At 42.1% G+C, this 14926-nt stretch overlaps 1 protein-coding gene across 1 annotated transcript in view; it reads right to left on the reverse strand.

The window, feature by feature from the left end:
* Positions 1-10279: 10279 nt before the first annotated feature.
* Positions 10280-14926, reverse strand: part of ZMAT4 (zinc finger matrin-type 4) — a 356647-nt gene continuing 352000 nt past the window's right edge. The window contains exon 7 of the mRNA XM_057697356.1: positions 10280-11886. Coding sequence (XP_057553339.1) covers positions 11871-11886 — 16 coding nt within the window. The 3' untranslated portion in view covers positions 10280-11870. The remainder of the gene's footprint in view (positions 11887-14926) is intronic.

A 14926-nucleotide genomic window follows, 5' to 3' on the forward strand; every position in this document is an offset into this window, starting at 1 on the left:
GCTGCCCTAATTCCCCAAGGCAGTCCCTTGCTAGGGAGATGCCTACCAGCAGCCTCACGCCTGCTGAGGCCAACCCTGAAGAACCTGTGTCATCCATGTCTCTTGGCTTCTGAGTACCTTGGCTAAGCTGACCACCTGCCAATAACGGGCTGGTGCAGGAATCTTCCGTTTACTCCATCCCCAGCAGTTGTGGGTAGAGTCCCTTGACATCCTAGGGGCAGAACTGCTCAGGAACATGCAGAGCAGCCTGAAATAAAGTTGGAGCAGTATCCAACTATCTGGTAGAATTTTATGGATGTTTTGGGAAGCCCGTTCCCTTCTGGGAGGCCCTGCCCTGGGGGTAGATGGCTTGGTCTATGTGGTGCTGCCTCTGGGTGCCTCCCGTGAGGTTCTCCGCTCCATCCTTTGTTCTGCCTTTGACATGGTGGCATTGTCTCCACGTCTGGGTCCTTTCTTGGCTGTCACCCCTGCGTGGGGCTCCTGCTAGATCTGGAGCCAGCAGGGTACAGCCACCTGCCCTGCCAGCTGGGGAGCCATGGCCAACCCCGGACAGCTCCCCCGTGTCACCCAGACCAGCTCTTGATGTGTTTTTCACCCGGCTGCTTGGGACCCAGCCCCGCTCTTTCTCCCTGGCAACTTCTGACCTGCCACAAATCTGTGTTCAGACCATACCCTGTCACTGGACAGAAACACTTTCCCAATGACACCTGAGTTTGCAAGTTTGTCTAAAAATTTTGTAGTGTCCGTCTGAGAAATTCTGTGTGAGCCCTGGCTGTCTGTCAGTCTCCAGGGTCTCTGCCCAGACTCAGCTGCTTCCTCAGCCCTGCTGACACAGGATGTTGAGGTCGCCAGGTGCCTCATGTGGGAGGGCGCCTGGGATGTGACAAGGCGTGGATGCACTGCAGGGGGTTTCCACCGCAGGATGGCAGCCAGAAGCTTCTCTCTGCATCTCCTCCTCTAAAAGGACTTGCGCCAAGAAGACGTGTACATGAGGTTCAGAAAGCCTCAGACAGAGTGAGCTATCCCTCTCAGTTTGTTTTGCAGAGAAGGGGTGGGACTCCATTTGATGTTTATTTATTTATTTATTTTGTTTGGTTTTTGACACATCCAAACAACAGGATGCAGCATGGGCTGGGGTGAACTTCTGGATCCCCTCCTACATATTTTGTGTTGGGTGGGCAAGAACAGAGAAGGCCTTTTTCCCAGACTCTCAGAGTTGGCAACAGACCTGGAATTAGCCCACTAATATCTAAGCCTTTTACAGACCTTGTGGCTGGGGTACCTCAGAGGAGGACCCACAGGCATCGTGCAAACCGTGGGTGTGTCCCAGTGTAGGTGACACCAAGAAAGCTCAGTTTTCAACTTTTCCTCTTTAGCCTAGTACCAAATGGCTAAAGAAATTTCTGAAAACTCATACTTCTGCCCTTTCCTGAATTCTACCTTCCCATCCCCCTGCTTTTCCTCCCTCGTCCAACAGTCTAGTACCTTCAAGTAGCTACAGCCGGATTGCAGAAGCCAGACCTCCCCTTCTTCTTTCCTCCCCTCCTCTCTCTGAGCAGGAAGTAGAAACCAATATAGTGCCTTAATCTTCCTGGGACTATAATTATCATCTGATATGCCAATGTGCTGATGGGTAGTTTGCCAATCCTGTCATTTTAGAAGCAAATTGGCTTAAGTAATCACTTAAAACATTCTCTTCCAAGGGACTTTTTTCCCCCCCACATAGAAGCACCTGTCATTTCTAAGTGTGAGGAACAGAGAAAATATTTCTCCTCCCTAAATGATACAAAAGATTTGTCTGAAGCCTTTGCAGGCCTTCTGTTTAAATAAAATTCTTTTTTTTTTTTTTAAAGTAGAAATGCAATGCACGCTCAGAGGATTTCAGTGTTGCCAAATATTCAATTTAAACTCTCCCCGTTATTTACATCCTCCATCCTAACAACCATGATTACACAAGAAAATTTCATCCCTGCGGAGAGCATTCAGGCCATGTGGGGCTGGTGTTATTACCCAAGCAATTCTTGTCTCCTGTAGGCCTTCGCTCCATTGTTCGTTTTGTCCCATCGGGCGCTGAGTGAGCGTTCTGCACGGCAGCAGACAGCGATTTCCATCTCTCAGTAACCAGCCTGATTCCAAGGGGAGGGATTGGGAGGAACCAGAGCCTGAAAGCCGCTGGGCGCTGGGCCCCAGGGTGTGAAAGCTCCCCTGCCCTGCCCTCCCTACCGCTTCTGATGTGAGGAATGAACACCCCACCTCTTCTGTGTCTCATACACACGGTTCCTAACACGCCTAAAACCCCGCTGGAGGATGCTGTGTCTCCTTGTTTCTCAAAGGGCGCTCTGGTGCATCCTGTTTCCTTCTGATGAGAGCCCGGGAGCAGTAACGGGACGTGCTGTTTGGGCTGTGGCAAGTGGTCATGGGGTGACTCTTGAAAATGATTGATGGTGACCACACGTCTGAGTTTTTGATGACACCCCTGCTGCAGAACCGTCCACACACTGTCGCCGTGGCTGGGATGCTGCTTTGTCACTTTTCTTCCTGCTGCCCTTGAGCTCCACGTTGATTTAATCTTTGCTTCGATCATGCTCTTTCTTTAGTTATTGCTAAATTGTTTGACATATTCGGTTATAAAATTAAAGTGCTTTCTCCCTGTCAGCTGAGACCTGGGACACATTGGACAATTGCAGAGTCACGAAAATGAAGAAGCTGTGAGTCGGAGCCTTGTCCCAGCACCAAGGCATCCTCCTGTCACTGCCAAGAGCACAGAGTAAAATGCCAGAAACCCTCTGGACACCTTTGGGAGTTTTTGATAGTGTGATGTTGTGGGCAAAGTAATTGCAAGCTTCATTTAGGATGCAGGTGACATCAGCGTTACCCTCCTGTGATCTGGTCTTATTAGTTGTTCTGAGTTGCTTTAATTCACATTCCTGAAAACTGAAATAACCTTAGCGGAGGAGGTATCTTCAGCACAGGGTACCAAAGTAAAATGCGTCATCACCTTCTTTACTCTTCCATCGACTCCCTATTTCATACAGTAATTGAGACCATCCTGTCCTTACCTGCCCCCCCGTTTCACCCAAGAAATCTGGGTTTAGAGAGAGTAAAGTGGCTTGCTTTATAAAAGCCCCAGTTTCTCTCCTGGCAGAGCCTGGCTAGAACTCCTCAAGTTACTACATTTCAACTCCCTTTTTGCACCTTAATACCTCCTAATTCATAGAGTTTCAAATTAAATTCATATCATTTCTGTTAAGTATTTAACTTCAGATCACTGAACCAGTGAAACGGTATCTATATTTAGAATGTGTGCAGACCATATAAAGTCATGGCTCCTTCCCCCCATTTATCAGGACTATCAAGGCCCCATCCACTGACGATAAGAACAGCAGGAAGACGGCTGTAAGCTAAGAAAAGCTGGTGCAGAGAACTAACCAGGAGAGCAGGATCCCCACCTTCTAGGAGTCAGTAGTACACAGTCGTCAAGATTGAGGGAGCTGGTGAAATAAACACAACTTCTAGGTAGGGATCAGGCTCCAGGAATGGGACTGAGGAGCTGGGTTCTGGGCAGAAGAGTCAGCATCCGGACACAGGTCGAGGGCTGCCTAGAGAGACTGCAGCCTGATATTGTTGGAATATTTAGCCTGAAAAGTTCAAGTCCAGCAGGCTCTAGGTAAAAGTCTACCATACGTGCCCAGACCTCACTGATTGCCAGGCAGGGCTCTCACTGGCTTGGGGACGGGGTCAGGTGGGACTTCTAAACCCACCATGTCCCTAACGGGACTGGGCAGAAGTAAGCCCGCTCCAACCCTGCAAGGACGCACTCATCTACCCCCAGTGATGGGGATTCTGGCCATGCTTCTCTAGCATCTGTGGTGTGAACTTGAACCAGAGGGCAGATCTCTGAGCAAACACATAGGGAATTCTAGCCAGCTAACAATGAAAAATGTAGGGTGCCAAGGGGCAGACGTATTTAGAGAGCTGGGTTCTTGGATCTCACATCCATGTGTCGTCAGCCAACTTTCTGGAGTTGGGAGATCACGTGCCGTGAGCTGATTGATGCAGTGGGTTCAGCTCAAGCTCACAAAGTTTATGACTCAGCAATGTCTGCCTGACATTTATTACCACTCAGACTGGCAGTCATAAATCCAGCTTCATTTTTACAGTGAAATGGCTCCTCTCATGAGACAAAGGAACAAAGGGAAGACTCCACAGCTGTGCTATTCATCCTGCATCTTATCAAAAATAGAAAACAGTACAGAAATGCACAGATCACATTGTAACAGATTCATATTTATGTGCAGACACTCATGTACCCCATATACAAACACTGTATAAAAACATATGCTAAACTCTGCTCTGCCTATGGAAATAGGTTGGGGAGATGCATGTCTTCTCTCTCTGTGTTAGAGCCAAGCTGATCACAAGCACTCCTTGCTAGCTGCAAGTGTGGGTCCTAGTACCAGGGAAAAGCCCAGCAGGCAGACAGAGCTTCTGGCAGAGACGCATGGGGGGAGGGGCGGCTGGCAGAGGTGCTTGAGCCTGGGGATGGAGGGGTGGGGGTTGCAGCGGGAGTGAGACAGATAAAGGTGCCTCTCGGGAATTCACTTTGACAGCTTCGGGAAAGCTTCGGGCTCTGCTCTCCTGGGAAGCTCTTTCCTACTGGAGTTTTCCTAGCTGCAACCTTCTTCTATAGAAGGGTCTATCTCATCACTTGTTTTCAGAAACAAGAATGTCAGGACTTCCCTGGTGGCACAATGGTTAAGAATCCGCCTGCCAATGCAGGGGACATGGGCTCTATCCCTGGTCCGGGAAGATCCCTCATGCCGCAGAGCAACTAAGCCCGTGCGCCACAACTACCGAGCCTGCGCTCTAGAGCCTGAGAGCCACAACTATTGAGCCCACATGCCACAACTACTGAGCCCATGCGCCTAGAGCTCGTGCTCCACAAGAGAAGCCACCGCACTGAGAAGCCTGTGTACCTCAATGAAGAGCAGCCCCTGCTCACCACAACTAGAGAAACCCAAGCACAGAAATGAAGACCCAATGCAGCCAAAAAATATATAAATAGACTTATTAAAAAAAAAAAAACACAAGAATGGTCAAAATGAGAGATATGGGCAAGATAGTCTTAAAGGCCTCTTCCAACTCTCACCCTGAATGGTTCTATTTTACATTAAACAATTTTTAGCTAGTTGGATGGTAGAAAAGAGGGGAGATGAAATGCATATAGTTAATTTGTTTTCAATTTTTACAACCTTATTGGGTCCCCTGGTGGAGCAGTGGTTAAGAATCTGCCTGCCAATGCAGGGGACACAGGTTCGAGTCCTGGTCTGGGAAGATCCCACATGCCATGGAGCAACTAAGCCCATGCACCACAACTACTGAGCCTGCGCTCTAGAGCCCTCGAGACACAACTATTGAGCCCACGTGCCACAGCTACTAAGCCCGTGTGCTGCAACTACTGAAGCCTGTGCACCTAGAGCCTGTGCTCCACAAACAAGAGAAGCCACCACAATAAGAAACCCATGCACCACAGTAAAGAGTAGCCCCCACTCGCCACAACTAGAGAAAGCCCGCACACAGCAAAGAAGACCCAACACAGCCAATAAATAAAAATACATAAATAAATACATTAATTAAAAATTTTTTACCTTATAATAAAAGTATCATTAGCCCCACCTTAAACAATGAGAACCTGAAGCTCAGAAAACTCACATCACCTGCCCAAGGTCATAGAGCAAATAAAGGGCAGGATAAGATTCTAAATTCAAGTTATTTTTGACTCCTGTATCATTTCCTTTATAATATCCTCTTTGTTCAGAATGTTTTATTCAATAAATAATTACTAAATCAATATATGCACATATGATAAACATAACCCCATGCAGCTCTTTTAGTCCTTGTTATAAACTGAATTACTAGAGTTTGCAAAAAAAGATAAATAGGTTTTGGTTTTGCTTCTTCCCTCTTGGGGTACCCATCTCTATTCGCAAAGAATAGGGCTTTGGCTAAAGAAGAACGATGGCAAAGGAAAACTGGTTCGTTCCCTTCAAATCCCAGCGATAAGTGAGATAATATCAGATATTTCCTAAAAGCAGGAGCTGTACTCTGTCTTGCACTCAACATCTGCAGAGATAAGGCCCTAGGGTAACCAAGGCATGTGTCACTGTAGAAAAATGGGTAAGGATTGAGCCCAAATCCACCCAGAGAGAGCTCGTCATTCATCTGGGAAGATGGGCAGTTTCTGAACCAGTGAGTGACTGGAAAAAAAACTCAAGTATTTAGTTCGTTTGCAGCTCAACACTATCAAGGAAGTAAATGGCTGTTGGAATCCCCAGGTGGAACACTCAGTTTATTATAAACCCCCATGGGTGGCTCGTAAAGGTACCTGATTAGCTTTCATCACAATTAAACTCTCTATACCTAAAGGACACTGAGAAATGGTACCTTTTATAAAGAGGTAGGAGATGAGCTTGTAATTGGCCTTAAATTAAGTAGTAAAGAACAAGATAATGAAGACAGAGGCTTAAAAAAGATATCTAAAAAAAACAAAATAAAAAGATATCTAGTTGAAAGCAGAAACTCGTTGGCTTTTAAAAAATGTCTCCAAATTGCCAAATATTTGCCATATCCTGACTGTATTTTCCTTTTACTAATTACCTTTTTTAACAGCAACATGTTCTAGTTAAGTAAGAGGGATGGGGAAAAGGACACAGCACTGAGAAGTTCTGAATACGTGGTCCTTGCAGCCAATCAACATGAAAGCTGCAAAGCAGATCCAACAGGAGACAAAAAGAATGAATTCAGAAGAAAAAAGGAAGGAAAGCTCAAACCACTTATAATGCTCCTCCAACTGACTGCAGACATCTGGAGGCCAAAGCCTCTACGGGGTGTGATCTTCCTGATGCTTTGACAGTTCTAAGCATTTCTGCAGATAGCCTTCCCTGCAAGATGAACGCCCTTCTTTCCATTATTCTCAAGCTCAATCAAAGAGATGAGCTTTTTGACAAAACAGAAGAACATCCCTACTACCTTGCTTATACAGAGGAAGCATTCATAATTTTCTTGGAACTAATATTAGGGAAGCCAATCACACTCTTCCGTTCTGAGCTTCTTCAGGCTATTTATGGCCAGAGTAGTGAACTGATGGGACACGGGGTTGACCCAACAGGGCAATTCTTTGGAGTCTGAGTGATAAAATCGTTAGTACTGATGCTGTTAGAAATACTGGTTAACACTCCATCCAGCTGTGAAGACAGTATCAATAAATATGAGAATACACAATAAGAGACTGATTTTAAAGTAGAACATTTGGTCACTGAGTTGGCCACCAAAGGAAAGCTTATCTTGTCCATCATTCGTGGTCTTAAGACTTTTAATCATTTCAAGTAGGAAATGCGCTGAGAGTTCTCAAAACAGCAAGGATGCAAGAGGGGACTCCTTTATTTCGTACAGCAATTTCACTTTTTTCCCTTTAATCAAAAATTGAATAAATTCAGCAGTCAAATGCACTACATTGTACATTGCTTTAACTTTCTGAAGTTGAATCAGCCCTTGCTGATCCTGGTGACCACCTGTGGAATGAGAGAACTTGAGTTTGGACTTCAAACAACCACAGTTGATATGACAGTTTGGCACATGATGACAGTTCTTTACAATGTAAAGTGTTCATGATAGTTGGAGGTGAGGGGACAGGGAAAATTAGATTTTTTTTTTTCCTTCACTCATATAATTTGAAGATTATAGAATGTGGTTTTTAAAGGTCAGAATGAATTGCTAATGAAGTTGAGGCATTTGAAATTAGCAACTAAAACTGCTCCTCAGAATGGTGACTCAGGAGTCAATCATACCGGGAAAAACTGCAGTCTCGTGGAGCCTGCGGAAAAATTTCTTTTTAACTAGTTGCCATAATGACATTACTAAGAAGCTGTTAGATTTTCATTCCTTTCTTTTCTCTTAGACTACATGCTTAAAAAAACAAAACAGAACAACCAGTGTTCACCATTTTTTTCTAGGAAGACACAACAAGGCAGACATTCCTCTGCCCAGTCTCTCTTGCAGGTATTCAGAAATATATGAATGAGTCATGACTCATCCCTCTTTAATTCAGCATGTGAAGGAATTAAGGGCTATATTATGTAGGCATAACCTTCACCCCATTCTAATTAATTTTTAAATATAAATCACTGATGATTTTTGGCATTTGTTATAATGCAAAATGACAATACACGCTTTAAAATCAGTGTTGACCTCCCCGGGAGAACATCTGCTTTAAAATCTGCTTAAGAAAGCATTCTGGGTGTGCTTCTAGGGATTTTTTGTTTCTTTAGGGGCTATGTTTTCCAGACTTGAGTCAGATGGTCTCAGTCCTTATGCTGGGACTCTTAGAATTTCATTTCACATCAAGATATTTGTATATGAAATTTCAAGTCAAATTTATCAACATGAAGATAACAAGGAAATAACCAGATAGTTCATTTGACATGCGTATCTTAGACTAGTAACTAAGGCAACATTCATCCAGAGATTTACAATTTTAAGCACTTGACATGTATTAATTAGCTAACCCACATCACAAACCTATGAGGTAGTTTAGCATGACTTTAGGATGAATGAATTAAGTAAGAAGCAGGAAGAGAAAAAAAATCCATCCCCACAATACTTTGTTAATCAGACCCTTCTCATTCTGGTCCCAAAAGAACAACCATCAATTCTTTGTAGGAGTTGGTCAAACGAACAATGAATATTTAGCTTGGATGGAACATAGAAAGGGTAGTTATTTTATTACCTGACAGTTAAGAGGAGTTCTAATATGCTGTGCTCGTGTGACCTTTCAGAAACTCCTAACTCAAAGATCAGCTTTGGTATGTGACTCCCCCCATCCGTCACTCACTCACTCCAGGGCTCAAATTTCCCAGTGGGAGTGTTAGCATTTTTTCATCTATTTCATGTTTCTCTTCTCTTGGTCTGATTGGTCTGATAAACTCACCACAATAGAAAGGTATAAAGACTCCTGCAGCTCCCATGTATGTTTCTGTGTCATCCAAAAGGTAAAGGAAAAACAAATTCTATTGGTCTTCATAGTCAAGCAACTGCTAATAAGTTTTATTATTACTCTTATCAGCCAAAGGGATCACTGGACTCCTCTCTACTTAGCAGATTGCTTTATAATCATATTTATGAGCGTGCTGGGCTGCGGAGACTGTGTACAATGAAAGCTCATTAACTTGGGTCTCATTGATGGCCAGTGGCCCAGAAGCCAGCCTGAAGTTTCCCTCTGTACTTAAAGAAGAAAAACTCTTTGCAAAGCAAGTGCATCACATGCCCAGCACTGTAGGGGATTTGATCTCTCTGAGAGGACATAGACTATTTCAACCACTTAGCAAGTATCCTTTTAAATACAAAAATTTTACACTAATTTAGCTTGTGTGTTAACTCCACATCATTTTTTCCCTCATGGGAGTAAAACTTCAAATGGGTTAGTCTTGTTAGTCAAACTAGAATAGTTAGCCTAGTTAGTCAAATTAGTTAGTCTAGTTGACGTTGCTACAAGTACTCTGGAAAAGTGCAAGTACTTTGATAATTTGGATATTGTCACACTTTCAGACAGATAGAGTTCTCTGCTAGTTCCCTTGAATTGAGATTTTACAGGAAATTCCTGGACTCTTTTCTCTCCCTGAATCTCTGCTGTAATCAGGTGGTCCTCGCAGAGCACAGATCCGCAGGGGGCTCTTCCTCTCAGCCAGAATTAACTTGGCTACTTGAAAATAGTTCCCTTACATCTCATTCCCATTGTTCTTAATGAAATTGGAAGGTAAGACATGACCTAATGAAACACATATAAGCATACCCACCCACAAAGGGACAAAAAACAACAAACAACTAGCTTCCCAAGCAGAGATGCTTCCATTCAAAACTTCCCCAAATATAGATAACATTCATCACAGAATATGTCGCCTCTATGGTACACTGGAAGGACATTTCCCTTTATTTCTGCACGGGCAGAAATAAAGAAAAGTGAACACAAACCACAAGACCTCTGGTAGGGTATTCACTTGCACTTGACAGGTTGCCAAAGAGCAACAGAATTTAGATGAGGAATTCTGAAATAATCTGATTATTATATCTGGGAGCTTATCTCTAAAGGGTTTGGCACAAAACCTCTCTGAAAAACAAAAGAGATCTATGTTCATAGGTGTGTCTATATTGTCATCAACAATAATAACAACCAAAAAAACCACTTAAGGATGTGAGCTCACTCACTAAACACAGACTTTTTTTTTTTTTTACTTGGACAGTGCTTATTTTACAGCAGAATTGACAAAGAAAGCCTTATTTTACACATTCGAAGAAAAGTCATCATTGGAGGTTTGTAGCTCTGTTGTGTGCTTTCCAAAACAGAAAAATAGATTGCTTTCTATCAAACCATTCTTCTTTCCCAAGGGATGGCCCGTGGCTGGCGTGGCCGCTTCTCCCTGCAGACATGGAAACTGACAAGCCTGGTCCCTTGAATGGACCCTTCTCAAGAGAACGGTGCCAAATTGCAACCCCCTCCCCCCCATAACAACATTGTGCACGCCTAAGTCATTTCATGTATTGTTCACTGAGTTTTCACCACCTCAGGTCTCTGTGGAAAAATCACAGATGTCCAGAAAATCCTGACACCGGGAGATCAATCATCTGTGGTCACAATGTACAGAAAACAACTCCAGCCAGGGCCCTAAGAAGCATCCAGGATAGAAACTAAATGCCCAGCTTCGCAGCCAGCATGTAGGACTCCAAGTCCAGTCACCATGGAGAAGAGTTCAACCTCAGAGACCTTCCCCATCAGAGAGGAGCGGTTTTCCAGTCTGCCATATTGGTCAGTGGCATTGTCTCCGAAGTGAATCTCAGCTCAGCCAGAGGACTTCAGTGAGAAACAGAGGAATAGATGACCTCAATACCCAAGGCAGTCATTTTTTCAGAAGTCACCCACTTCTTTCCAAATCATTGGTGCCCTACACGAAGGCCCACAATTCAAGCCAACATCAGAAAAAAACATTCATTCATTTCCCTCTCATTCTGGGGTGGATCATTCTTCTTTGGAACGCCTTTGGGAAAACGTTTCATCAAGGTCAACTGCTATTAAGACATTTTTGCCTAAGAGAATCATCATGCAGGCAAACTAATTCTTTTCCTAAGCTATTATTTTGGCAGCTTGCAAAAGAGGACTTGGCTTAACCTCGAGAAACTGTTCTTTGAATGATTGGAAAAAAAACAAAAACAAAAACCCAGAGATGAGGACTCCTCCTTGATTTACTTTCTTCATTCTTGTTCCGAGGGCAAAGCGGGCTGATTTTTAAAGGTGAAACGAGAATTCGTGTCCATTAAATATCTTCTGCTAACAGTGATTCGTCTGGTTCTGTGCAGGTTGCCACCAATTGTGTTCAACACGATGAAAAAATAAAGTTTATTTCATGATTGAAGTGGTTTGCATCTCAATCAGCAAGGATTTCACACAATAAGTATATGTTGAAGAAATCTGAGAATAAATTGGAAACTGAGATTTTTTCCACCGTCTTTAAGTTTGAATGATGCCTCTGCTGTTTGCTATAGGATTGTAATTTAGAACATGTGCTAAATATATTATCAGGAAAGAATTTTAAAAATCCATCCAAATGTCATAACTTACCACAAAATTAAAAAAAAAAAAAAAAAAGGAAGACAGCTCATTCACTCTCCAAAACTAAGATTAGTCATATGTTAATTTGTGAATCCTTATAAGAAATGTTCATTGTTCAAGAAAGAATCTTCCTCTGGTGGTTGTTGAGCAATTCTCCATGGCAGAGAAATCCTGACTTTTTTTTTTTCTCATCTCTTGATTGATGTTTTCACTACTTATTCTTCAGGCTATAAGACAGAAGGAAACAGAGTTTTACCTTCTTTCATAATTACTTATTCCAATCTCTCCCCATCCCCTTTCTCACTCTCTCTTTCTCAAGCTCTTCCCACCCCCCACATCACTTTAGCCATCAATTGAAAATAAAGCTGAATTGATATGATGAATCTTTTAAGTTCTAAATAACCTGTTGTATATAATAGCTCAATAACCAATGTCACTTCCATGTATGTAGAAGAAAACAAACATATATCCCTACACTGGCAAGCCAGACACTAAATTCTGAAAGTTCTTTAAAACGAAAATAATAAATTGAATTTTACATAAGGCATATGCCCATATTTAAGATTCAGTTATCACTCCTTGCAAAACCCTCTCTTTGACACAGAAGAACAACTTTATAGCATTTTGATTTTAAAGAAGTATAAGCTCTCTTCTCAATTCATTCAGAATTTTCGGTTAGATAAATAGGAAAAAATTATTTCTGATTTTACTTTCAAAAAGCACTGATTTAAATCAAATAGGTAACTAATTTTAATGGGTTTTTGGTTGTGTTTTTTCTTTATGGCAAGAAGATACCTCTGTGTATTACATACCTACTCTGTGTCAAAATGTTCACATTTATTTTAGATGATAATTGAATCCTCTCAACCATCTTTAATGTGGATGTCATTTCTCCCCATTTTAAAGGTGAGAGCACTGAGGCCAAAAGTGGCTAAGTTAATGGCACAAGGTCATCAGCTGTCATGGGTGGGAGTTGAACCCTGGGAAAGATCAGAATCAAAGGCAAAAGAGCTTGTTGATGTGATGCAAAGGACACTTTTCTCAATGAAAAATAGAAGATACTCTTTTGGTGGACTCGTCGCTCTTCTCTTCTCTTCTAACAATTGCCATTGACCCTAAAGCTACATTTTAGGAGGGAGAGTGGCAAAGTGCTGGAACAGGTCAGAATCCTTGCAGAGACTTTCCTGTCCCTCAACGCTAAGATCTAAGTATCTTAGCAGAAATCTGGCAAATGAAAATTCACACACCACAAAGGAAAATTCTATCACTCACCTAGAAACACACAACATATCTTGAAATTTTATTTTCCAAATCCAAATAGTCTTAGGATCTGAACAACAACTAAATGCCGTTGGGATAATGCAGGCCAAAAAAATAAAAAAATGGAGACTACCTGCATTTTGGGGGTAAAAATAGCTTTGCAGTTTTGCCTGGGACTGACCCTGGTAACCACGGATGCTTTTTAATAGCTGTTACAGAAAGAAAAATCCTGTTTTAGCATCTCATATTCAGTTTCTGCTACCATCCGGTCATGACCTAAGGAAATTCTCTAGTCCATGTCATCTTCATGAATTAATATGACATAAAGGGTGGAAGTTCTCACTAAGCAAACACGTATAATCTCATTTTTAAAAACTGCAAAGATGAACACTTTTCAAATGAAAATGAGTTTAAACTGCAGTATCTCTACGTAGCAGTAAGAAAATCAAACACATTCCCAGCTGAGCAGACTTCAATCATGATGACATCGTTAGAAGAAACCATATGAGAGGTTTGGTTTTATTTTTTTAAACTTATAGTAAGAGTAGTATATTAAGAACATAATCCCATAATGAGGAAAAATAGTACACTCTTTTATAGTCAGAATAATTATTCAGATCCTTTCTAAACACATAGAAGTAATGACAAATTCAAATGCCTTTCAATTCCATACAGCTTTTATAATTATTCAGCCATTACTGTTATTATTGCTGGAAAGGCGCCTTCATGTTTTAGTCAGCATCCCATTTGATACAAAAGAACATGGAAAATTTTACTGCTATTAATAAATACGCAAGCCATCCAATCCGAGAAGAAAATTCTTTTCCATCTGAGAGAGAAGCTGCATAATTCATGTATTTTCAGAAATGTCTTTAAATAGAAAATTGAAGAAAGGCATAAGGAAAAAAGAATTCATTACATAGCTTCCATTTGTGGGGAGGGGCAGTCTTTGTTTTCTGAATCTTCAGTGTGATTCGATTTGAAGAGAATTTCAATTGTATTGTGTTCATAGCAATCATACTCACAGAGCTCACTTTATTTTTGACTTATAACACCGTAAAAATGATGACAATGTTGTCTTTGTTTCATTATCTAAAAAAACCCAAACCTGTAACTAAAGATTACTGGGACTTTACTCAGGGTCTTAGAATTCAGTGAGAGATGCTTAGAACAATTTGGGATGGGTATCTCCGATTTTCAAGAAGGGAAGTTTCCCCGTCAGGGTGCCACAAGGTTCCATCTACCTTATACCGAACCCTGTCCCTGTTGGAGTTCCTGCCTTAGGAGGGATGTGATGGTCTTGCAGGTAGGTCTTGGGCTCCAAGGTCCCAACCAGATGAAAATCACATGTGCAGGACCAGTTAGTGAAAAAAGCTTTTCTTTCCACTAATCACCCCTTTCACCGATTTGACCAGGCAGGTCCAGGCAGCAAGGATACTCACAATGGCCTGTGAGATAGAAGTCTTAGGTCATCTGATAAGGACTTCTTAATACCTGAAAAGGAGTCTTAAATACTGAAATTAAACAGTTCTCTCCGTTGAAAATGACTAGAAATGTACACAGTCTTCTTAGATATTATCGAGGTGAGAGAGGAGTAGAGAAAGTGTTCAGGTCAAGTGTGTTTAAAGTGGTGACCAGAGAAAAATGTAATGAGTCATCAGTCCCAGGCTGAATTTACACTGTTTGATAGACCAATTAAATAAAAAGCAAAGCTGAACATCCTCAGCCCTGATCAAGCCCAGTTTCTGACAGCCAGGCAGCAAGTTTACAGTGACATGAACCATGAAGACATGAGCCATGGCTTATATGAAATCATATGGCCAGGACTCATCAGATGAGGAGTTATGTTCCAGAATATTCCACAAACACGTTGCTGGACAGTCATGACTTTGAACTTATTCAACCTGCTGCCTGTGCCCTGAAGGACATCCATGGGCTTGATCATCTTTGCCCAATTTATTAAGATAGTTGCAATGATAAACCAAGTCAAATTATGTTTCCATAATT

Source organism: Hippopotamus amphibius, chromosome 10 (assembly GCF_030028045.1).
Source record: "Hippopotamus amphibius kiboko isolate mHipAmp2 chromosome 10, mHipAmp2.hap2, whole genome shotgun sequence".
Lineage (NCBI taxonomy): Eukaryota > Metazoa > Chordata > Mammalia > Artiodactyla > Hippopotamidae > Hippopotamus > Hippopotamus amphibius.